The 24,065-nt window shown below is 41.6% G+C and overlaps 1 protein-coding gene across 7 annotated transcripts in view; it reads left to right on the top strand.

Moving 5' to 3' along the window:
* PHACTR1 (phosphatase and actin regulator 1) overlaps positions 1 to 24,065 on the top strand; it is a 545,765-nt gene that overhangs the window by 308,531 nt on the left and 213,169 nt on the right. Inside the window, exon 1 of one of the 7 annotated variants that reach the window (XM_014549556.1) lies at positions 63 to 203. The exons of 5 other annotated variants lie outside the window; for them this stretch is intronic. Coding sequence is in view for 1 of the 2 variants with exons in the window: in XM_014549558.1 (XP_014405044.1) it covers positions 745 to 817 (73 nt within the window). In the remaining variant the exon portion in view is untranslated. Of the gene's footprint in view, positions 1 to 62; positions 204 to 552; positions 818 to 24,065 lie in introns of those variants that run through there. One more of the 7 variants, XM_014549558.1, reaches the window with a different exon arrangement.

Genomic DNA, 24,065 nt, shown 5'->3' with positions numbered 1-24,065 from the left:
CGAGCGCGGGAGGCGGGGAGGTGGCTCCGCTGGTCCCCAGTTCGCGGGCGCCACCAGCTCTGCTGCCTGGAGAACTGCGGGGACTTCAGCCCGCTACCCAGGCGTGACACCCGCCCGCCGGGCACTTTGCAGAGTGATGACAGGAGCCAAACCCGGACTGCATCCCCCCAAAGGAGGCGTTTGAAATGGGGGTTTGAAAAGGGGTAAATCTGGGGATTTTCTCTTGGGAAGGTGGGGTTTTAGGTTATTTGTTAAGGGCAACATTATTCGCTTGGAGAAGACGACCGCACCTGCTGTCTTAGCTTTCTGGGCTTCTTAGCTGTTCTCACATCTTTGCGTTATGGCAGGATATAGCGTTTGCTACCGATGGGCGGTGTTACGGATGTCCGTTCACTTTGGAGAGGTGGTTTGGCCTTGGCTACAGCACCCAGCGCCCTGGGGACTTGTGGAGTTGTTGGATGGTTTCTGTTTGGAGCAAAACATGGCCGTGATTTTTGGAGTGCCGCTGGCCCCTCTTGGAACGGTGCCTAATGTTCGAAATGTGGGAGTGGGGGAGGGGCGTGCAGCGGCTTCTTCCGAGCGGGCGTGAGCGGGCGTGTGCGAGCCAAAGAGCTCCCCCAAATACCGTCTGAAGCGGGGCAGTGGAAGGGTGCCCGGCTGCCAGCGACCGAGGCAGAAGGAGCCAAGAAAGAGGAACAGCTCCGCGCCCAGCAGGCAGAAGCCTCTGCAGCTGTGGGCGCGCCCATGTGGCAGTGCATTTCGCAGGAGCCTCCAGGCGGTTCCAAAGCAGCTCACGGAGCAGACTCGGACGAGCCACGTAAGGTCTCGGAAAAGTTTTAGGCAGCAGATTTTGCAGGGAGAGAATGAGCTACCGGCCAGCCTGAAGCTCAGTGCCTCGCGTGACACGCACCTGCTTGGGCAGACAGAATTTCCTATTACCCAGCGGGTCCTCTTGCTCCCTTTGGAAGAACAAATAATACTTAGGATCCCTCGTGTTCATTGTTGGCCTCTGAAGTGCAGAGTAATGAAGCGACTGTGGCTTGGCTAATAATCTTTTCAAAATTAGCATCCTGCTAGTCACTAGCAGCTAGTGTAATTATACTTTTCTTTGATTAAACTGCCGGAGAGGCTGTGCAGCATGGCACTAGGCATCCAAGAGGAACACTGGGGCCCTGCTGGAGGAAGGCAGGCGTGCACAAAACACATTATTGCTGCTCCTGTTGGTTTAGGGGAGGCTATGTTGAGAAGCACACACTTACTGTGTTTGGTCCTTTGGTTATGATATAAGCTAATGACACCTATGGAATATAAATGGGTGAACGAGATGATCCAAAGCCAGACTTTTACCATATACTGTAATGTAATAGAGCATGAGATGCAGGCTGGAATATTTATTAAACGAATCCCTCGGCTTTCTGAATTGCTTCTCAAATGGGCTGCTTTCACATCCTTGGGATTTTATTTAAGTTAAAGTTTCTAAATGTGGCTACCACAAGGAAGGGTCTGTGTCTACACTCAAGGATGTGTGTTGACATGTGTAATTACGAACATGATCAGTGATGAACATTGTGGTATACACTGCTGATGGAGACAGGCATGTTCTAGCCTACAGCACACATTCCTGCTTGCGTCCTCTCTACCATCTCAGACACTCCAGAACATACCTATGGATGTTCACATATCATCTGATATGACTCAACTATTTAATTTCAAAGGATTCTTAGGTGAGAGACCTCACGTTGTAGTGACTAATGTTTTGCCTAATTCCACACTGGGAACCCTGCCTTCCTAATGGGTGGTATGCTCACTTAGTCCCTGAAATAGAATGAGGTCAGAAGTTTAACCCTTCTGCTTTTACTGCCAGAGCCCAAAGCAGCACTGCCCCCTGTAAAAGGAAAGGGAGTTCAAATAAATGTCATTTTCTGCAAGGATTGACCATGCATGATTTTTTGTCATGAGTGGATGTTCTGTTAGATAAGTTCTCTAGAAGCTATTTTCTATTCTTTTTTTAGGTATGTTTATTCCAAGCTCCGATTAGCAACAGTTTTTTATGCAACATCATAAAAACTCATTTATTATGTTTATGTAACAACAATAAGTAAGTTAGTTGCTTTTCATTTTTATTTCATTTATTGCACAGATCAATCCTATGAGCGATGCAATCTTTTAATTTCCATTTCACAGAGAAGTAAACTGAGGCTCAGAGAGACTTCATTCATAAGTTATATGTGTGGTAAATGAGAAGGCGGGCTGTAAATTCGCATTTGTCTGGCTTCAACACCATGCTCTTTTACAGTATACAACAAATTGTGACCATTTCTCTTTAAGTTATAAAAATGTTTTAAAATCTTTTCTTTGGGTCTCAACTCCATCACCCCACGTCCTTCCCCCGTATTTTATTGCTTCTTCAAAAATCAACCAAACTTACACTGTAGAAGCTATTTTCAATCTGAGTCATCTGTTCTGTATGTCAGGAGAGCCCGCTATTTTAAAGGGAATGTGTGGTAAAGAGTACAATAATGCAAACAGGTTTGGTGGGGCCCCATAGAAGAGTATGTTTCTTGTGGTGGGCATACCTACATTGTGTCCAGCACCATCGATATGTGTGGCTCCTCATTTAGCACCAAAGAGGCCATTGAGTGGCAACCAGTGAAAATGCTGGTCCAGCAGCAAAGACCTCACTTGAAATTTTACATAGCTAAAATTTTACAGAGTTTCTCTTATTCTTCATTTCTTTGTATATAAAAATGGCCATTATTTTGAACATACTTAAAACATAGTTTACTAACTTTCAGTTTAAAGACAATCTAGAATTTAAAGTATTTGGCTGATATGGAATAAACATTAAAAGAAAAAATATTCCAGGATGGTTGAGCGGATATAAAAGGTGAAATTACATTTTTGCAATTGCTGTTTTACTTAGAGGTATTTTTTCAAAGTTCCTCATACCCACTAAATAATATTAAAGATGCTTTGCTGACCTTATTTTAAGTATTTTTTAAACTGTATGATATAGTTTACAATTAATGGCCAAAGATAGTTTGCATTTACTTTAGCTTTACGGGTTTGTTTTAATATTGAAGCCACTTTCAGATGAGAAAGCAAGCTTATGTAGCACTTCAACGCTAAAGGCTACAGAGCAAGCACAGGGTAGAACAAAGATCCACACCCTTGTTTGCCTGTCTTTCAAAGTGAGGTGCTTTCCACCATGCTATCCAGTTGTATTTTTTAAATGACACCTACACTGAATGTAGAAAATCAGGTACTGTGATGTGTATGTGTTCTATACATGTGTAGGTTTGATAAGCCAGGTTTATTAGATACAGAGTTAGAATGAATTGCAGAATTTCCTAGTACATTTAATTATTTTTATCTGCTTTACCTAAAAATAAAGAGCTAGCATTAAGTAGGAGTAGAGGGAGAGAAATTTTTAACTAAGTATATTAGAAGTTATGTACATTATAAAGCCCAAAGTAGCTAAATCATCACTAAACATGCTGGAAGTCAAGAGAGAATATGATTTAATTTACAAATAGTTAAAAATCAAATTTAGGGAGAAATCTGTTCTAGAAAGCCAGGTATCCTATACTAGTATAATAAAAGGCTAATATGCCAATTAACCGGTGGAACAACCAGTTGCATGACGCACACTGACCACCGGGGGGAGACACTCAAGGCAGGAGCTTCCCCCTGGTGGTCAGTGAGCTCTCACAGGGGGAGCGCCACTCAGCCAGAAACCAGGCTCACAGCTGGCGAGCACAACAGCAGTGGTGGGACCCTCTCCCGCCTCCATTGCAGCACTAAGGATGTCCGACTGCCAGCTTAGGCCCACTCCCTATGGGAGCCATCAGTTGGACATTCCCTGAGGGCTCCCAGACTGCAAGAGGGCGCAGGCCAGGCTGAGGGTCGCCCCCCCCCACAAGTGCATGAATTTCATGCACCTGTTCTCTAATTTCTGTATATAATTTCATAAACATTTTCTATTCTCATTTGAAATCCTTTTGAGCTTATTAATAGTGAGAAAGTGTCATAGGAATTATAACATTATTAATAATTACATTTTAAGATGTAATTTAAAATAAGTAAAACATTTTAAGAGTTTTAAAACAGTTTTTAGAAATATTTTGAAGCCTGTCTTATAGCAGTATACTTAAAAAGTAATAATTAATCATAAATAAATTCAGAAAGAAAACATATTTATTGCAACTACTACTCAGTGCTTTTTTTAAAAAAAATTTTTTTAAATATATTTTTATTGATTTCAAAGAAGAAGGGAAAGGGAGAGAGAGATAGAAACATCAACAATGAGAGTAATTGATTGTCTGCCTCATGCATGCCCCTTACTGGGGATTGAGCCTGCAACCCAGGCATATGTCCTGGCTGGGAATAGAACAGGGACCTTCTGGTTCATAGGTCGATGCTCAGATGCTCAACCATTGAGCCACGCAGGCTGGGCCTCAGTGCTGTTTTACATGTAATTTATCAATATTTCAGGGTTGTCTTCATTTGACTAAATATGATTTCTAGCTTTAAATATTTGTATACAAATGTATTAATTTATTGATCCACTAGCTGCATTTCAAAATTTTGTTTTAGGGATATAACTATTTAACAAGTTTTCTAATGTATTCCAATACGAATTTTTGGAATGACAATGTATCATAATACTTCTCTGTTACTCTAACTGTAGGGTTTATCAACAAGACAGCCTTTTAGAAGAGAATGCCTTATGAGTTTTTGTGGGTGAGACCCCTCATTTTACAGATGAGACAACTGAGGTGCATAAAGATTAGGTGAGCAATCCAAATTCCAACCACCATGGGTGTCAGAGCTGCTCACAGAACCTGTCCCCCATGGAGGCTCAGAGCTGGATCGTGGAACCTCGCTGCCTATTTTCAAATAGTGGCTCATCCACTTGCTAGCTGGGTGACTTTAGGATACCACAGCATTATTTACTGCATGGAGTTGTGAGGATTAAATGAGGTAATTGGTACAAAGCACTTAGCCTGGCAAAAGAAAGTGCTGGAGAAATATTAGCTGTGATTACTATCATTTGTATTGTTACCGCCAAGTCCAATTTTGTGTCGAGTGTTTTCCTCCTGCTATTATTCTGCCCTGCTTGGCCTCTTCGGTAATTAAACGTCCTTGGATTGGGTCCAGGTGAAAGCACCTAATTCTACTCTGCATTTAACAGGTAAACATTTATTTCTAATAAGGCAAGTGAAGTAGAAGTGAGACTGGGGAAGGGCCTCTTCAACATTGCACATGTCAAACTATTTTTTTGAAGTTTTAACAATCATGACCAGGATGTTCTAGGTAAAAGTACTCATATATATCTATATTTACAATGACTAAGCATTTTTTGTCAGTTGAATAAAAATGAAAAAAATAGGCAAGGTAAGATCCTTGCAAGGAAGAGGAAAGATTAATAGCTGAAGGAAGTAGTTACTGGAGAATTTTGTCTGCATGGGTCTGAGGGATATGACTCAGAATCAGAGTGACAGGTATGGAGGACGTGGCCTGAGGCAAAGGACACAGGCAGGGAACTGCTTTCTTAAAATCAGGAAAGCCTGGGCAAAGCTCTAACTTGGGCAGAGTATGGAACCCTGAAAAGAAAGACCCTTGCTCAGTAGGGAAGAAAAGTGAAGAAGGGGTGTAAAGAAGGCATGTACAGGGCAGGGAGAGTCTAATGAAGTTGTGCTCTTACAGTGTTATTAAAGGACTGTGTACTCAAACAGCCAGCTGTTGATTCTCTTACATTAGCTTGTAAAATTAGCAGCTTATGTATGCAGAGCCCTCTCAGCTTAAGGGAAAATAGCAAAAGGTACAACAACCAGTTATTGCCTTTGAAGAGTTTAGATTTTAGTGAGAGTAGCAGGAAAGTGAACTGCTACATTATTGGAGGAAGCCATCATGGTATGAGTAAGGCAGGAGGGCTTCACAGAGGAGGTGATATTTGGACTGGAACCTAATAGAGGAGTTTTCTCAGATAACAAGGGAAGGGCATTTCAGTAAGGAAAAAACTGTACACAGACCATTTAAACTGTAAAAGAGCATGTGTTGGGGAGAAAGTAGGTAAGTTCAGCAGGTGGATTGTGGGGGGAAATGACATGAGTTAGTCTGGAAACATATGTTGGGGCAATTTATCATTTTCCCCAGGAATATATTTGTGAAGCATTTTTTATGTGCCATGTTAAACATTGGAAATATAAATATTACTAAGACAGTGTGGTCTTTGCTCTCAAAGACCTTATACTGTAGTATAGGGAGGTAGACAGGTAGACAAATATATGCACAGAATTTTTAAGTGTTTGAGAAAGGAAAGTGTTGTTTTAGAGACAGAAAGTAGGGAGAGTGGTTGGTCCCACCTTGGGCAAGAGAGAGGTCAGAAAATTCCTGACACAATTTATGAAAGAATTCAGATTTCATCCAGTGAGCACCGACGGTGGCCCAGGGGTTTTTAAGCAGAGGTGGAGTGATCACATTACCTTAATAAAGCCAACAACTATTATTATGGAAAAGTTTACACATATACAACAGTAGACAGAACACGGTAATGAACCCCATGGACTCATCACCCACATTCTCCCCACTCCTGTATGAGGATGAAGTAAATTTGAGTGGGATTTTATGATGGTGTTGCTGGCAGTGCTAGGCAAAATGGCTCTGCGCAGGGCTTGGGCGGGGCGGGCTCAACAGGGCGGGCGGAGGGAGCCGTTATGGTGCCCTCAGTCCTGTTCCCAGAGGCTCTGCTTCTCAGAACCCCCGGAACCGCTGCAAACCTCGGAGGGAAAGCTGCCTTCCAACTGATGCCAGACACTCCCGCTTCTCCCGTTTGGGTCCGAGTCCCCAGCGATTCGCCCGTATCTGGAGCTCAGAGTCTGAGACTCCCCCCTGACCGAAAACGACAACCGCGCTCTCAGCCACCAGCCCGCTTTGCGCGCGCACCTCCGCACCTGAGTTTTTTCCACACTGCGCCTCCTCTGAGCCTCGGTGTGCTGTTATTTTTCCTTCTAGTTGAAGAGTCTCTCCTCAGCCAGCCTTCCTGCGGTTCTGGGTGATGTCCGTTCCGTCTTTTAGTTGTATTTTTGAAGTGGTTGTTTGCGGCAGCAGTCTGCGGTGTTTACCTATGCCGCCATCTTGGTCTCCTTGAGTGGGATTTTATGATGGTGTTGCTGGCAGTGCTAGGCAGGGACCAGACAAGAGAAAGGGCCCGGAAGCCATGAGCACTTATAGCTCAAGAAAGCCTGTTTCAAGACCTTGAACAGTAAGTGTCAAAAAAAAACAAACAAAAAAACACACACCAGGATTCTTTTCTTCTGTTACAGACACATAAAGAAGCCCAGTAACACTTTTAAGCACCAGCGATTCAAAGCCAGTTTGCCTTATTAATTTGAACCTCATATGTAATTTTACTAGTTGTTTTCCCTTCCATTCTTATATCTTTCTGACACTTTATAGACAACATCTGTAAATATTCACTTACTTTAGGAAAAGAAATGTTTAAAATATTTATAAAATCTGTAGCTTAAAATATATCTGTATGTCTAAAGGAGGTTAAAGATTAATAGAAAAAATATATACATAAAATGTTATTGGGAGGGGGAGGGATCAATACTGGCATAGCCCCAAACATTCATTTCTGTAGTTTGTGAATTAATATGAACAATAAGAACTTTTTTAACTTCAGGAGGCATTTAGAGTTTAAAGATGTGTCTGAATAAAGGGGGCAATGTGAGCCAGTTAGGAATCACCTTCAAAGGCTTCAAGGTCAGTGCCAAGTAGGCAGTTGTAATGAAGGCAGTGAGATGAAGGGGAGCCAGATAAAGGCCAGAAAGCCAGGGGTAGGAGAAGGGGTGCGATTCCCTTCAGCCCAAAGGTTGATAAGGGGGAATAGGAAAGACCAAAGAGGCCAAAGTTGCAAAGCTCTGGGTCAGAGAACCAGGAGCTAAACAAGAATCCAGGTGTTGGGTTGGGAAAGAAGAAATAAATAGTAGAGATTTTCTGCCTGGGGAACATTCAGCCAGAACATTAGCAGTGAACCACATGAAAGGAATAATGTGCTGGTTGTTCTTACAGTTGTACTCTTTCTATGCCCAAGGCCAGAAGAAAGGTAGAACATGGTCTTTCGTTTACTCACATAACAAGAATTGATGCCTATAGTGAATTTGATGTGCAAACAGAGAGATAAAGGATGAGTTCCTGCCCTTAGAGAAACTTGCAATCTAGTGAGGACATTGCTATACAGTATTCTCCCCTTATCCATCGTTTCAATTACCCCGTCAACCACAGTCTGAAAATATTAAATGGAAAATTCTGGAAACAAACAATTAATAAGTTTTAAATTGTGTGCCATCCTGAGTAGCATGATGAAATCTTGTGTCCTCCTGCCCTATCCCACCCAAGAAGCAAATCATCCCTTTGTCTATTGTCTTTGTACTGTATATGCTATCTGCCTGTTAGCTGTCTCCATCAGATAGGTTATCAGAGGGAGGGAGGGAAGGTGAGAGGACGGGAAAGAAAGAGAAACCACATTCACATAACTTTTATTACAGTATAATGTTATAATTATTCTATTTTATTAGTTACTAGAGGCCCGGTGCACAAAAATTTGTGCACTCAGGGGGGGGAGGGGGGTCCCTCAGCCCGGCCTGTGCCCTCTCGCAGTCTGGGACCCCTCGGGAGATAACGACCTGCTGGCTTAGGCCTGCTCCCGGGTGGCAGAGGGCAGGCCCAATCCCTAGGTGCAGCCCCTGGTCGGGCTCAGAGCAGGGCTGATTGGGGAGTTGGGGCGCCGCCCCCTGTCATGCACAGAGCAGGGCGGATTGGGAGGTTGCGATGCCACCCCCAGTCACGCTCAGGGTAGGGCCGATTGGGGGGTTGGGGCACCACCCCCTGTCACACTCAAGGCAGGGTCGATGGGGAGGTTGCGACGCCACCCCCTGTCACGCACAGAGCAGGGCCAATCAGGGGGTTGGGGAGCTCCCCCCTGTCACGCACAGAGTAGGGCCGATAGGGGAGTTAGGGCACCGCCCCCTGTCACACACAGAGCAGGGCGGATAGGGAGGTTGTGGCCCCGCCCCCTGTCACACACACAGCTGCAGGGCGATCAGGGGGTTTGGGCGGTACCCCCTGTCACGCTGATCCGGTGCCAGGAGGCCTTGCGGCTCCGCTGATCCTGGTGCTGGGAGGCATATTACCCTTTTACTATATAGGATAGAGGCCTGGGGGCCGGCTGGTTTGCCCTGAAGGGTGTCCTGGATCAGGGTGGGGGTCCCCACTGGGGTGCCTGGCCAGCCTGGATGAGGGGATGATGGCTGTTTGCAGCTGGTCACACACCCTTCAGGGTGGGGGTCCCCACTGGGGTGCCTGGCCAGTCTGGGTGAGGGGCTGAGGGCTGCTTTCAGGCTGGCGGTTGTTGACTGAAGCTCCCAACCGCTCCTTTTTTTTCTCTTTTTTTATTTTATTCTGGGCCAGCTTTAGCTCTGGCTCTAGCTCTGAGGCTTCGTATCTGGTTTGTTTGCCATTCTATAATCGAAACAATGTATAACTTCAGCTCTGAGATCCCGGCAGGCTGAAAGCTGGTTTCTAGGGTTTTGTTTAGCTTCTTATTTGCAACATAGTACATAGTTGCTTAGAGTTGCAACTCAGAATAAGGATATGCTGATTAGCCAATGGGAAGGGTAGCGGTCGAACGCTAATTACCATGTTTCTCTTTTATTAGTGTAGATTCTTAATCTCTTACTGTGCCTAATTTATAAATTAAACTTTATCATAGGTTATGTATGTATAGGAAAAAACAGTATATAGAGTTCAGTGCGATCTGCTGTTTCAGGCATCCAGTGGGGGTCTTGGGCCATATTTCCTGTGTATAGAGGGGGTAGGTTCAGGATGCTGTGGATGCACAGGTCGGAACTCCATCTCCTTGAGAGAGAAGGCCAGAAGGTCATGTGGGAGGAGATGGCAATTGAGCTAAATTGTGATGGGAGAATAGGATTGTGCTGGCAAAGATGCCTGAGGTAGTCACTTGGGCAAGATGAAGAGCATGTGCAGAGAAAGGTTCAGAGGCCAGGGGAGGGCAGGGTCTTTCTTGTCTCTCTGCTTCACTGCTGCGTTTTCAGTTCCTAGAACAGTGCATAGCTATTAGACATTTTATTTTACCTATTAGACATTTTAAAATGTGTTCAACATATGAATATACATGTTAACTTATTAATTATTAATCTATTTAATTAAGATGTATCCATTTATTAAAGTGACTACAGGAGAGTGATTTGATATGACTGGATAGAGCATATAAGATGGGGAATAATAAAAGGGAGCCCAAAGAATAGGTAGAGGTCAACCATGAAAGGCTTTTGATACCATGCTGAGGAGTTGGGTCTTGCTCTATGATGGAATACAAGATTCTCTGGAGGATTTTTTAAGTAGCTTTAAAATTGCTTTCTATTTATTGTTTTTGTTTTTAATTTCAGTTTTGTTGAGGCATAAATGACAAAAATATTAAGATTTTTAAAATGTACATCATGGTGATTTGATCTATGTATATACATTGTGAAGGGATTCCCCCCATCTAGTTGATTAATGCATCCCTCACCTCTTATCTTTATTTGTATGTATGTATGTATGTATGTATGTATTGGTGAGGACATTTCAGTTCCATTCTCTTAGCAGATTTCAGTTATATAACACAGTGTTATCAACTGTAGTCACCATGTTTACATTAGACCTTATTCATTTGATAGCTGAGCATTTGTACCCTTTTTACCAAACTCTCCCTATTTTCCCTGCCCCCTCACCTCCCATCCCCCAGTCCCTGGCAACCACTTTTCTACTCCCTGTTTCTGTTTGACTTTTTTTTTTTTTTACATTCTACACATAAGTGATAACATGCAGTATTTGTTTTCCTTTGTCTGGCTAATTTCACTTAGTATAATACCCTCAAGTTTCATCCATGTTGTAGCAAATAGCAGGATTTCTTTCCTTCTTGCGAATGGACCACATCATCTTGTGTGTACATGCACCACATCTTCTTTATCCATTGATCCAGGGGTGGACGCTTAGATTGTGTCTGTGTCTTGGCTATTGTGAATAATGCTGCAGTGAACCAAGGAGTGCAGATATCTCTTCAGTATCCTGTTTTCATTTCCTTTGGACATATACTAAGAAGGGTGAGGGTTGTTGCATCATATGATATTTCTATTTTTAATTTTCTGAAGAATCTCTCTGTCATTTTCCATAGTGGCTGCACCAATTTACATTACAGTGCACAGGGGTTCCCTTTTTCCCACATCCTAACAACACTTGTTATTTCTTGTCTTTTCTTGTCTTCTTGATCTATAGTCAATCTAACAGGTGTGAGATGATATCTCATTGTGGCTTTGATTTGCATTTGCTTGATGATTAGTGATGTTGAGCACCTTTTCATGTTGGCCATTTGGATGTCTTATTTGTAAAAATATCTATTTAGTTCCTCCATCCATTTTTTAATGATGGTTTGTTTTTTACTATTGAGTTGTGTGAGTTCTTTATATATTTTAGATATTAACCCCTTATCATGTATATGATTTGCGAACATTTTCTTCCATTTGGAATGTTGCCTTTTCATTTTGTTGATGAATTTCTTTGGGGTGCAGAAGCTTTTTAGTTTATGTAGTTCCACTTGTTTATTTTGTTTTTGTTGCCAAATAAAAAAAATACCATTGCTAAGACTTATATCAAGGAGCTTAACCCCTATGTTTTCTTATAGGAGTTTTAGGACTTAACATTCAACTCTTTAATCCATTTTGAGTTTATTTTTGTGTGTTGTAACTAGGAATCTAGTTTCATTCTCTTGCATGTGGCTGTCCAGCTTTCCTAACATCATTTATTGAAATGACTATCCTTTCCCCATTGTTTATTCTTAGCTCCTTTGTCACAAATTAATTGACCATATATGCAGGGGGTTATTTCTGGGCTGTCTATTCTGTTCCATTGGTCTGTGGGTCTGTGTTTATGCCAGTGTCATATTGTCTTGATTATTGTAGCTTTGTAGTGTAGTTTGAAATCAGGAATTGTGGTTCTCTTCTTTCTCAAGATTACATTGACTACTTAGGGTCTTTTGTGGTTTCATACAAATTTCAGGTGTGTTTTTTTTATATATTTTTGTGAAAAATGTCACTAGAGTTTAGTTGCTTTGTTGATATATTATTCATATGCCATACAATTCAGCCATTTAAAGTGTACAATTCAGTGACCTTTAGTCTATTCAGAGTTGGGCATCCATCACCATAATCAGTGTTAGAACATTTTCATTATTCCAAAAAGTAGCCCTGTTCCCCTTAGCATGTTCCCTCCAGTTCTCTGATATCTGCTATCCTTAGGTAACCACTAATCCACTTCTTGTTTTTATAGACTTCCTTATTCTAGATATTTCTTATACATAGAATCATGCAATATAGGTCCCCTGCCTGTCTTCTTTCACTTAGCATAAGGTCTTTAAGGTTCACCCATGTTGTAGCATAAATCAGTACTTCATTTCTTCTTATTGCTGAATCATTGTATGGATATGACACATTTTGGTTATTCATTAATCAGTTGATGGACTTTTGGGTTGCTTCCACTTTTGGGCTATTATGAATAATATTTTGGTAGCATTTATGTACAAGTTTTGGTGTGGTTATTTGTTTTCATTTTTCTTGGATGTATACCTAGTAGTAGAAATGCTGGACCATATGGTAACATGTTTAACCATTTGAACTGCCATATCTTTTCAAACTGGTTTCACCACTACATATTCCCACCAGCAATGAATATATGGAAGTCCCATTTAGCTATATCCTCTCCAATACTTGTTATTACCTATGTTTTCTATCATAACCACCCTGGAGGATATTTTTTTAAAATCTTCGTTGTTGAAAGTACTACATATGTCCCCTGCCCATGCTGTCATCTCTGAGCTGTCCTCTAGTTCCTCCTCTCCAGCCACGGTTGGCTGCCTTTGAGATTTGAACCTCCAAGAAAGACTAGTTGTTTTGTGAAAGACTAGTAATTAAATGTGAAAGTGATTCTTTTATGATAATTTGGGCAAAAACCACCACCCCAAGCAAACTGTCAATCTATTCAAAAGTGGAAGATGAAATGACTGGCAGAGACTGTATTTGGTTAGAATGAGGAAGCCTTAGGGATCACTGATTCCCTCTACTCACTCTTGGGTCACCTCTATGTTTCTCCCACTGCTAAAATGAGTTTACTTCTCTATCCTGAAGATGTTACTGAGGCGCCTAAACCCATCTAGATCAGAGTGGTAAGCTGCAGACCAAGAGCCTTCTGTTGGTTTTTGCAGGTTGAGAATTTTTTTCAATTCCCAATGGTTGACTAAAATCAAAAGAAGAGTACAATTTCATGACAGAAGACACTTGTATGAATTCACATGTCAAGGTCCATATCCAAGGTCTGGTGGAGCACAGCCACACAGTCATTCCCATATTGTCTGTGGTGACTTTGCACAGCCAATTGCAGAGCTGAGTGACAACCGAGGCCCTCAAAGCCTGAAATATTTATGTGAAAATTTATAAAATCCTCTCTGGTCTTTATAAAAAACGTTTTCTGAGCCTGCACTATCATAGAGTTCCTATCATGAGATGTTACCCCCTAACTGCTTTAGCACCATGTCTGAGCTTAGACTTGAAAGGGACCCAACGCATGTCTGTGTTATTCACCTGAATTGCAGTTTTGGTCTTTTTAAGAGGCTACTTGATGTCCTAGTGACTCAGAGGGACAGATTTTAAAAGAAAATCAGCTTCAAAGAAACAACTGCTTTGAACCAGGTTTGTGGAGCATCTTTGCTGCCCCACCCCCACCCTGACTTTCCAGTGGGCTTCCGGCTGGCGCATCTGACAGACGGCCTGGATTTCTAATCCCCGCCTAAGACCTCACCATCTTGGCTGTTATTGTGAACTTCAGAGCAATCACTCTGCTATTTTGGCACATGGAGATTTGTCTCCACAGTAATTATTTTGCAACCCACAAAAGTAATTATAAAATCCAATAATTATCTTCTAAACAAGCCGTAACCCCAGCGGTGGCTGTTGGTGGAGGGAGTTCTTCTGTTATTTCAAGTCCAAGAACAACCTCCTCCAAACAGTAGCACTGCTCCAAGTTCATGAGCAGAAAGATAGAGGAGTAAGTAAGAAAAGGGGAAAGCAAAGCCAGGTGCAATTCTTCTGGTGACAGGAAATAACGATTAAAAAGGACTAGAAGCCTGCCCCGAGTGCATTACTGGTTGGTTGGAATTCCTGGGAGCTGCCCCGTAGCAAGGCCTCCAGATCCTGAAGGTGTTCTCAGTCAGAGTTGGCACCAGCGTTTCCTGGCACAGAGGGAGGGATGAAATCTGCCACATAGCCAGCCACCATCCGTCTCTGACAGGGAGGCATGTACCAGAATTAGGTTCTTTCTTGAGAGACTTAGAGTCTGTTTATGGGCGAGTGTTTGGCTGACATGTGCAACAGATTCTGTAGATAACTTTTATTTCTACATTTGGAAACTGTCACTTGTCTGATAAGTCAGACTACTCCACATGATGAAAGAATGTACAGAGAAGCAGATCTTGGTGACAGGGACCATGGCAGATGTGCTCTGTGTTCAAGAATCACCCTCTCCCATTTTCGGTAACTCCCTGATGCGTGAGTCAGTCCGCCAGCCCACTCAAAAAACCAAGCAGGCCCCAGACAGAAGCTCGTCATCCCCCAAATGAACACTCAGTGAAGGCTTCCCTTGCCCAACACCCTCATGTTTTCCTGTCCAAAATGAATTTCCTACTGGCCATGACATGAATTATTCATGCACTGTTAAGCAGCCTGTGGTCAGAGCACTACTACCTAAAGTAAAACTGGATACAAAAGGAGAGATTTTAATATTTACAGCTGAGTCCTTTGCAGTGGAAATAGAGATGGTGAGCTCCTGGACCCCGCCCATCCTTGTCCCAGGTCTTTGAGGTTGAATCATGAATGAAAATGTAGATTTCTTGGGGTAAGACAGTAGAAATAGCTTGGAGTACCTGCTGAGGGTAGCAATCATTAGGCTGCAGGCTTAGGTTAAATTTTCAAGAAGAGGGGAACATATACAAAAGGGAGCATCTACATTCAAGAAATAAAAGTAAAGACAAGAAACATATAACCAAAGGAAGAGTTATTCTTTGGAAGAAGAAAACAGTTATCTTAGAAGATCCCCAAGTACCAACCAGATGAAAGGGGGAGTGCTCTGGTTCAGGCAAGGGTGGCGGTCTGCCCCCTCATAGTGCCAGAGGGTCCCAGAGCTTTTCAGAACCACAGTTTAAAAGTTGTTCTCTGCTCTACTCCATTTAAATGACATATAATACATTGTGGAGCGATTATTGTATTTCTAAAGTATAAAGATCAGATCATAACAGGCGCTATTATAACCCACATTTTAATTCTTTGAAGATGATGAAACCTCTAATAGAGCAAGCAGCTTGAGACAATAATGTATAGCCAAATACACTATAAGTTATTCATGTGAGTGTTTGAGTGTGGTACACCGAGAATAGAGTTAGTTTGGGGAAATATATATTGACTAAATAATTACATTACACCATGCATAAATGATAGGAATATAACATTTTTAGATTCAAATTATTTCAATAGGAGTGTTGAAGTTACTGCCGACATTAATAATCATGTATTAAATAAAGGCAACTGTTTACAATGGAATTGGATCAGGTGTATAGTCCCTTTTGCTCCCTTCTTAGCATTGCTGATGGTTCTGAAGTTCACCATGGGATCTATAAGCAAGTGTTGAGGACCAAACAGGAATAACATTGAGCCTTTAAACCATAAGTATGACATATGGGTCCGTGAGTGTTACTAGCTCAAAGTGCATAATTCACCATGAATGAAAGGGCACAAATTTACTTTGAACACATCATAGCCTAAATTACAGTAAGATTTAACTAGGTACTAGGAGGATTTCTACCATGATTTTAGAAAGTAAACAGGCCTTATTTTTATTGCAAACCCTAAGAGTACAATTCCTGGCAGTGTTTACCAGACAGAAGGAATTAGCCTCCAGGGGCAAGTTAGGAAAACAGAGCACCCTCTGGGAATTAGGCACAAATTGGCCTCAGACAGTTGTTCAGGCCTGGCCTCTGTTTTCCTTCTTGCGAAAGGGGGTGAAGGATAGGAGGAGGACAGTGCTGCTTTTTCCAGAGGGTCCAGAGCCTGTTCAGGAGGCATGTGGAACATTTTCAAACATCGAACACACAGGGTGGTGTCCTGCTTTTCTACCCGTGGTGCTGGCCTGCACATTCCGAAGGGAGGAAGGAGGTGAGTGTCTCCTCGCTCCGTGCTCTGCTCTCTGTCCGTGGAGATGATTGGTGGGAGAATGGCTGTATGCCTTTAGGACAGGGGAAATGATAGTCATTTTATCTCAAGGTAAAAAGGTAGAGGGATCCCCTGCGTTAGGTGAACAGATGGCAGAATCATTGCTGCTACACTGCTTCTGCCTGTGCGTGTCCTCACCCCCATACTCAGCCGAGCCTTTCAGGCTGTTCAGGTCACAGAGCTATGGCGAGCCCTATAGAGCAGTGGTCGGCAAACTGCAGCCCCTTGAGTGTGGCTCTTCCACAAAATAGCATGTGCGGGCACGCACATACAGCACAATTGAAACTTCGTGGCCACACTCAAGGGGCCAAAGAGCCGCATGTGGCTCGCGAGCTGCAGTTTGCCAACCACTGCTATAGAGCAATCTGCTGAAGGCTATTCTAGAGGCCAGAGTCCTTGCTGATGGCCATTCCTCCTGCCCAAGCAGAGGAAGGCTGCACACTCATAAGCAAGGATGGATGGGCTGAGGCCCTCTAGGAACACCAGATCCTCTTCAGAATTCACAGTTCTCTGCGAGTCAACTATATTCATAGATGTCTCAGAGTTATAAAAATGAACAAACCTGTCTGTGACTTAGGGATAGAAGATGTTGGAGTGGGTTAGGGACTAGTGAGGAAGTGGATGGGAACATTGAGGTACTTTGCACCATAACCTTTGGTCTTAATTGGCTCCCTTGCTTTTCTTCCTAATGGATATTCAAGGTATATTCATAAGTCGTTTGGTTCCTCCTCACTCAAAAATTTAAATCAGCCCAATAGCTTGTGGAAAAATACGAGTAATACTTTTTGGCCTGGGGTCTAAATATGTTGAAGTCTGTACTGTTATAACCAATGCAAGGATATAAGGTGGGAGAGACAATTTCTTCGTGCCATCTGGAAATTCGGTCTGCCCGAATTCCAGCAGAGACCAGCAGGTGCTGTCTTTCTGCCAGAGACCTCCGAAGTCGAGGGCGGCTGTGTCAGCTTCTCTCTGTTCCGTGTCCCAAAGCAGCTCTGATTACAGTGTGAGGAACTTTAGAGTTCAAGTTCTAAAGTTCAATGTTGAGATTTTTGTCAACTTTAATGAGCTGTTTCCAAAATCGGTTCCACATCGCACTTGCTCCATTGGGTGGAAATAGATGGTATGGGAAACATTTCAAGATCAAACTAATTTGGAAAACTGAGCTACACAAAGTAGACTGTTTCAGTCTCTGACCCCTTGGTCTGCCCATGTGCACTGTGAAACTTCAAAAACAGAGAGTATGTACTTCTTTATTTTATTTTATTTTATTTTTAGCACATACTGGTTTGGGCGGTGGGGATGTACAGCGCATCACAAGTGACAGACACAGTAGAGGAAAATGAATGGGCTGTTTCGGAGCCCTTCAATAGCGATCATGGATTTTTCCTTCCCACCAGAAGCTGTTAGCACTAAACTTTACATAGTAACTGAGAAGAAATATTTTCACTTTTGCTGAACATTCAGTGATTTTTTTATTTATTAAAAGAGCCATAACTACAAATTAAACTGTTATATTGATTGCCCTGGAGGTTCAGCCAACTCAGGAATCAGGGACTTCCTCCTTTTCCCTGGTCAGGTTGGGCAATAGAACGGATGGCAGAGCTGGGCTTCCGGAGGCCTTGTGATCCCAGTGTGGGGCATGTCAGGTCAGGTTTCTCAACTTCAGGACTGTTTCGTTTGGACTGATTATTCTTTGTTTGTGGGGAGTGGTGTTCTATGCATTTCAGGATATTTAGCAGCATCTGTGGCCTCTACCCACTAATAGCATCCACTGTCTTAAAATGTACCTGGGATTTGTTTCAGTCAGAGGTGGCAAGGGGCAGACATAGAGACAATGCCTTCGAAAGAAGAGTTTATCACTTACTGTTTCCTAGAGGAGGAGGCACACCATGCCACATAGGGCCAGCCACAGGGGGAAGTACCAGGGTCATTCAGAGGCAGAAGGACAGAGGGGAGAGCATTTGCAGGGGAGGAATGGGAGAGTCAGGGTAGGCAAGCTTAGGATTGAACCGTTGGAATGATTTAGACTGGCATAGGGCTACAGAGGTGGTCTTTAGTTGTCAGGTACCTGGCCCTGGGATGATTTAGGACAGAGGAAATATTAGCTTGGTGTGTGAGAGTTAGACAAAGGAGGCGTTTCGGGGATAGGCTTTGGATTGGTTGCTTTGCCTATGAAAGGCAGCAGGCAAATTGTCCACTGTCTCTGGGAATTAGCTAGCCCTGGAAGGGGCAGCCTCTCAGGGCCTCAGGGAGTCAGAGCATCATAAAACACAGAAAATATAAAACACATGGTTAATATACCCATCTCCCAGTTGTGACAACCAAAAATATATCCAGACATTGCCAGTGACCCGGGGGGCAGGTGTGTGTGTGCACAAAATGACCCCAGGGTAAAAATCACCGATTAAGGGCCAAGGTGGGAAATGCCAACTATGAGTGAGTTCACCAGAGCAAGAGATCGGTGTGGACTAAAGCCCCAGGAGAAGGCTTTGTGTGAGGATGCTGAATTTGATTGGCAGCAGGAAGAAGGGAAAACACCCTAAGTGGAAGGATTCACATGAACACGAACAAAAGTGGGGAGGAGTGACGTGTACTATTTTTCAGATAATAACAATAACAACTCTTATTCACTTACTCTATGCCAGGCTCTGCCAGGGATGGGAATTATGTACTTAATCTTCCCAAGAGTCCCATGAGAGAGGTCCTATTTATCTCAGCTTGGCAGCAAAGGACACTGAGCCTCAGAGGGATTAAGCCACGTGCTGGGCCTCACTGGTAGTATGTGTTGCTGTTTTGATTTGAAATCCGGTCTCTTTTAATATGACTGTATTAATATGATTAGAAATAATGTCAGGTAAGATTACAGACAGAAGTGTCTGGACTTAAAGGGCTGTGCTACTCAGAATGATGACATAGTCTTCATCAGGTGAGTAATATGGTAAAAATAGTGTCTTGGTTTCTCTTGCAGCATCAGCTGTGCATTAGACACAGGGTATTGGTTGGAGGTGAGCTGGGCTGCTGTGGAGCTGAGCAAGGTCAACTAATCTGGTGTGATGGTCAGTACTTGGCCAAGGGTGGTGCCAGTAGGATTGGCGCAGAAAGGGGTGTCAGAAAGATGTTTCCAGACAACAGGGATACAAGAAATGAAGAAGAAAAGGTTACTCTATTATGTCTGAGACAAAAACCTAGAAGAATGGTGAGCCCCTCCCACCCATCCCCAATGGGAAGGGCATAAGTTATTTATATTTAGGCTGCAGGCCAGCTGGGATCTCAGGAGCATGGTGAATTGGGGCTCTCTTAAAGATTTGTGTTTAGTTCATTTCCCTGCCTCATTTTTAATTTTCATCATAGTATATACTCATACTAAATTTACTAAGAGCCAGGCATTGCTCTTAGATTTACATATATGAACTTGCTTATTACTCACAAGGACCTTTAAATATGATCTCCAGATTGCAAATGAAGAAACCAAGGCTCAGAAAGTTGCTCCAAATCTGGCTGCAGGGTCTCACTCCAAAACGCATGTGGGTTAATGCTCAGCTCCCAGGCACCCAGGGCAACCTCGTCGCCTCTCGCTGCTCAGTACGCGTACAGACCCCTTGGTTTTCCCATCTGTGAATTGAAGAGGCTGAGCTTGTAAATCTTTTTAGCTCTACCATTCTATGTCTGAACAGTTACTTACTGAGCAAATCAGACATAATTCTGTTATTTAACTCAAGATAATGGAGACCTTTTTCTTAAACCGAGAAATGGATTTTCACCTGTCTTTTTTTTTTTTTTTGAGGCCTTGGTTGACTTGGGAGACTCCTTCCCTGGAATCCTAGGCCACTGAGTCTAGTCTCTAGGAAGCCATGTGTGTACCTCAGTTTCTCCTGCTCATCTGTGAACTCCTTGAGGGCAAGATTGTGTTTTATTCATTTTTGTATTCCTGGCACATAATGTGTGCCCAGTAGAAGATCAATAAGTGTTTTTGCATTTAGTTTTTGCTTTTTAATGATTTCAGACTGTGATGAAATCAGTTTTAATAAGTTTCACTTGCATAACATCACTATTATTTAGATAAACTCTTTGCTAAATAAAAAGATAGTATTAGCCCTAAAGATGGCTATGAAAATAAAAGCAGGGGTCATACTTAAAGAAGGTGAAGCTACCACCTAACTGGAGAAGTATGTAAAGGACCTCCAGTGCCTAACAATATGGAGCTCAAGGTCAAGCAGACATTACTTACTATGGAAGAGTTCAGGCAGATGTAAGCAAACTCCTGCTGTAAAGGGTCAGATAGTAAACATTTTAGGTTTTTACCACATGATCTCTGTTGTAACTGCTCGATTCTGCTTTTGTAGCACAAAAGCAACATAGGCATAAGTGAAAGAGCATGGCTGTGTTCCAATAGCATTTTATTTACAAGGGAGGAAGCAAGTCAGATTTGAACAAAGGGTCATGGTTTGCCAACCCGTGGTGTAGACCCTCAGAGTGGCAGACAGAGCACAGATCCCAGGAGTGCCTCTTGCTTTCATCAAAATAAGCCTCCGTTTCTGCATCTGTAACATGGTGACTAACAACATCTACACCAAGGGCTGGTGGTAGGATTAAATGAAACAATATATCAAAGCATTTGGCAATGAACCTGCATATAATAAGCACTCAGTAAGTGGTGCTATTATTGTAAATAGTATTGATCGTCTCCTGGCTTTTTTTCTTTTTATTGTACTAGATTAATTCACATTGAATTGAGACTTGTGAGTGTTATGGTCAAATGTTTTATTTCCAGTCCTTTTTTTCTTCCTCCAGACTTCTTGAGTTTGAAGAATAATAAGGAAAATGATGCCATAATACCTTATTATCCTACCAAGTAGGATTGTTATAACTATAAAATTCATGTGTAGTAATTCATACAGTGCCTGGAACATAACACTCAATATATTGTAGCTAGTACAAGAGGAAGAAAAGATGTTGAAAATGTAAGATTTTCAAATGAAGACTATAAATAAATTAACTAATTACTTAGAAACCTTGTGGAATTTCAATTAAATAGGAATTCTGATGGGGAGATTTTAGCCCTCAGTGTACATAAACAACTTAGTTTTAACACTTGGCATCAATTAATTGCTTGGTTTTGTTAAATCAATGATTTCCTAAAGTGGAATCTATTGCTCATAAACCAGGAACTTTAAAATTAGTCAAGCTATTTGCTTTTTGAAATGAGCTGTTTATATAATAACTGAAACAAGATAAGTCACACATGGGAAACAGCTGTCTGTTGGTAGGGACTAGTCTTGAGCATATTGCAAACATTCATGAATGGTCACATGTGAGCTGAGCCAATGATTGTTCAGAACTACCTAGAAGAGGTGAAAGAATTTATCCAATTAGGCCTGGCTTTGTTCAAGTCTTTTGTTCTAAGCCAAGGTATATAGGGCAGGTTTTCTCAACCTTGGCATGATTCCTATTTTGGGCCAGGTAATTCTTCATTATGGGAGGTTGTCTTGTGCATTGTAGGATTTAGCAGTATTGTGGTCTCTACCTACTAGATGCCGGTAACAACCCCCCAATTGTGACAACCAAAAGTATCTATAGCTGTTGCTAGATGTCTCTCCTCAGTTGAGAACCACTGGTATAGATTAAACAGTGCTTGGAGACATCATGTTCCAATAGATCCAAGCAATTACTTATTCCTATGAAAACATACATGCCAGATCTCTCAAAATGTTCTTAATTTCAGGTAATCTGACCCATTTACTCAACATGTATGCCTAGACTTAGAAGCCCACATAGGCCTATTTTCTTAAATTTGAAAATATGGTGACCATCCCTATGCAGTTTGTCTTTTTAGGCCTTAAAAGTTTGAATGCTTTTATTGTACCACCATTCATTTTTAGTCTTTATGCATTTTCCTTAGGCAGATGATTATTGTATTTCATGGTGGTTGATGACATTAAATGTAATTATATCCTAACAGTGATATAATTAGTTTAATTGAAAGAAGTATCTTTTAAGACTTTTATAAATGAATCAGTATAAATTTTTGGTTTTGTTTTTTCCATATTGGTGCTAAGGTAAAGCTTTTTTGGTGGCTTTCTCATGTAACATGACCAATGATTGGTTTAATTATGTGTCACATTTTATGTGGCTGGAAAATGATGTTCATTTGGAATGCATGAGAGTATTGTGTACCTGTACACCAGGTACATTCTGGCACATTGGCTATACTACCTAAAGCAAGTTCATTTATCTTTAAGGTTCATTTCATTTGTAAAATAAGGCTGATATTACTCATATTTTTAAAATAAGCATCAAAATTATCAATTTTCTTTTAAACTCGATTTGCCCAAGGAATATTATGGTAACAAGCAAAATGAAATTAAAGTGTTTACTTCTTTTTTAAAATATATTTTTATTGATTTCAGAGAGGAATGGAGAGGGAGAGAGAGATAGAGACATCAATGATGAGAGAGAATCATTGATCAGCTGCCTCTGCACACCCCCTACTGGGGATTGAGCCTGCAACCAGGGCATGTGCCTTGGACCAGAATTGAACCCGGGACCCTTCAGTCCACAGTTTTATGTTCTATCCACTGAGCCAGACTGGCTAGGGCAAAGTTTGTACTTCTTAATAGATCTTACACCAAGCGCTACATGGGAATGTGGCTGTCCAGCCTATAATAAGATGATAAATTATAGGGGATATTGAGAAAAGTGTCAGTATTTAAATTGTGTCGTGAAAATATTTATGTGTAGAAAATGTATATCATTTTTCATATCACTATTCTGAGTCTATGGAATTTACTAGTCTAATGAAATATCAAATTTCCAGCATTGGGTAGAGGAATTCAGGAATATAATATTTTACCAAATGCTGTAGAACAATTACACATGGAGGTATTTTTCTGGTATATATGGCTTGTGTGTAATTTTGCCAAATTATCCCTGGACTATTCTATATTTACCATTTATTAAAAAGGTACATTTTACACTGGATATCAGTACCTTGAGAAGTAATTGTGTCTCATAGTATTGACTATTTTTAAAATGTTGGCTTTCCCAAAACAATTTTTAAAGCTCAATTTATTTATTTTTTCCTAAATCTTTGTATATGTATTGCTCTCCCTACAATTTTATAGCATTTAATACAGAAGAGGAACTATATAAACAAATGAGAAAGTATCTGTATTAATTTTGAGCTCTCAGTCCTTGTGAGACCATGGCATGGTAGAATAAATACTACTGTTGCTGTGTTTACAACAGTATTTTCTAGATATTTCCTATTAGTATGTACAGAATATCCATTGTGCCTTGGTGTGATATTTAATAACTCTATCATGAGTTTTTATATTGTCTGAGAACTTGGATGATAATATGAGTAGATATGTTTGTTGTTTTATGTTGCCGTTTGGACTTCCATTTTTCTTTAATGTGCTACAGTGTTAATCTTAACTTGCAACTGCGTTTTTAAGGAGAAAAATCAGTAGAGGAGAGCAACTGATTTAACAACCAAATTACCTAAAGCAGTGGTTCTCAACCTGTGGGTCGAGACCCCTTTTCAATGAAAGAAAAATACCACATGATCTCACTCATTTGTGGATAATTAAGACCATTATAAACTGATGAACAAAAATAGATACAGAGGCAGAGCAACATCGAACAGACTGTCAAAATACAGCGGGAAGGCTGGGGAGGGTTGGTGGG

The sequence above is a fragment of the Myotis brandtii genome, unplaced genomic scaffold (genome assembly GCF_000412655.1).
Source record: "Myotis brandtii unplaced genomic scaffold, ASM41265v1 scaffold56, whole genome shotgun sequence".
NCBI lineage: Eukaryota > Metazoa > Chordata > Mammalia > Chiroptera > Vespertilionidae > Myotis > Myotis brandtii.
Note: the sequence above shows the minus strand (reverse complement) of the source record. Positions and strands in the feature narration are given on the sequence as shown.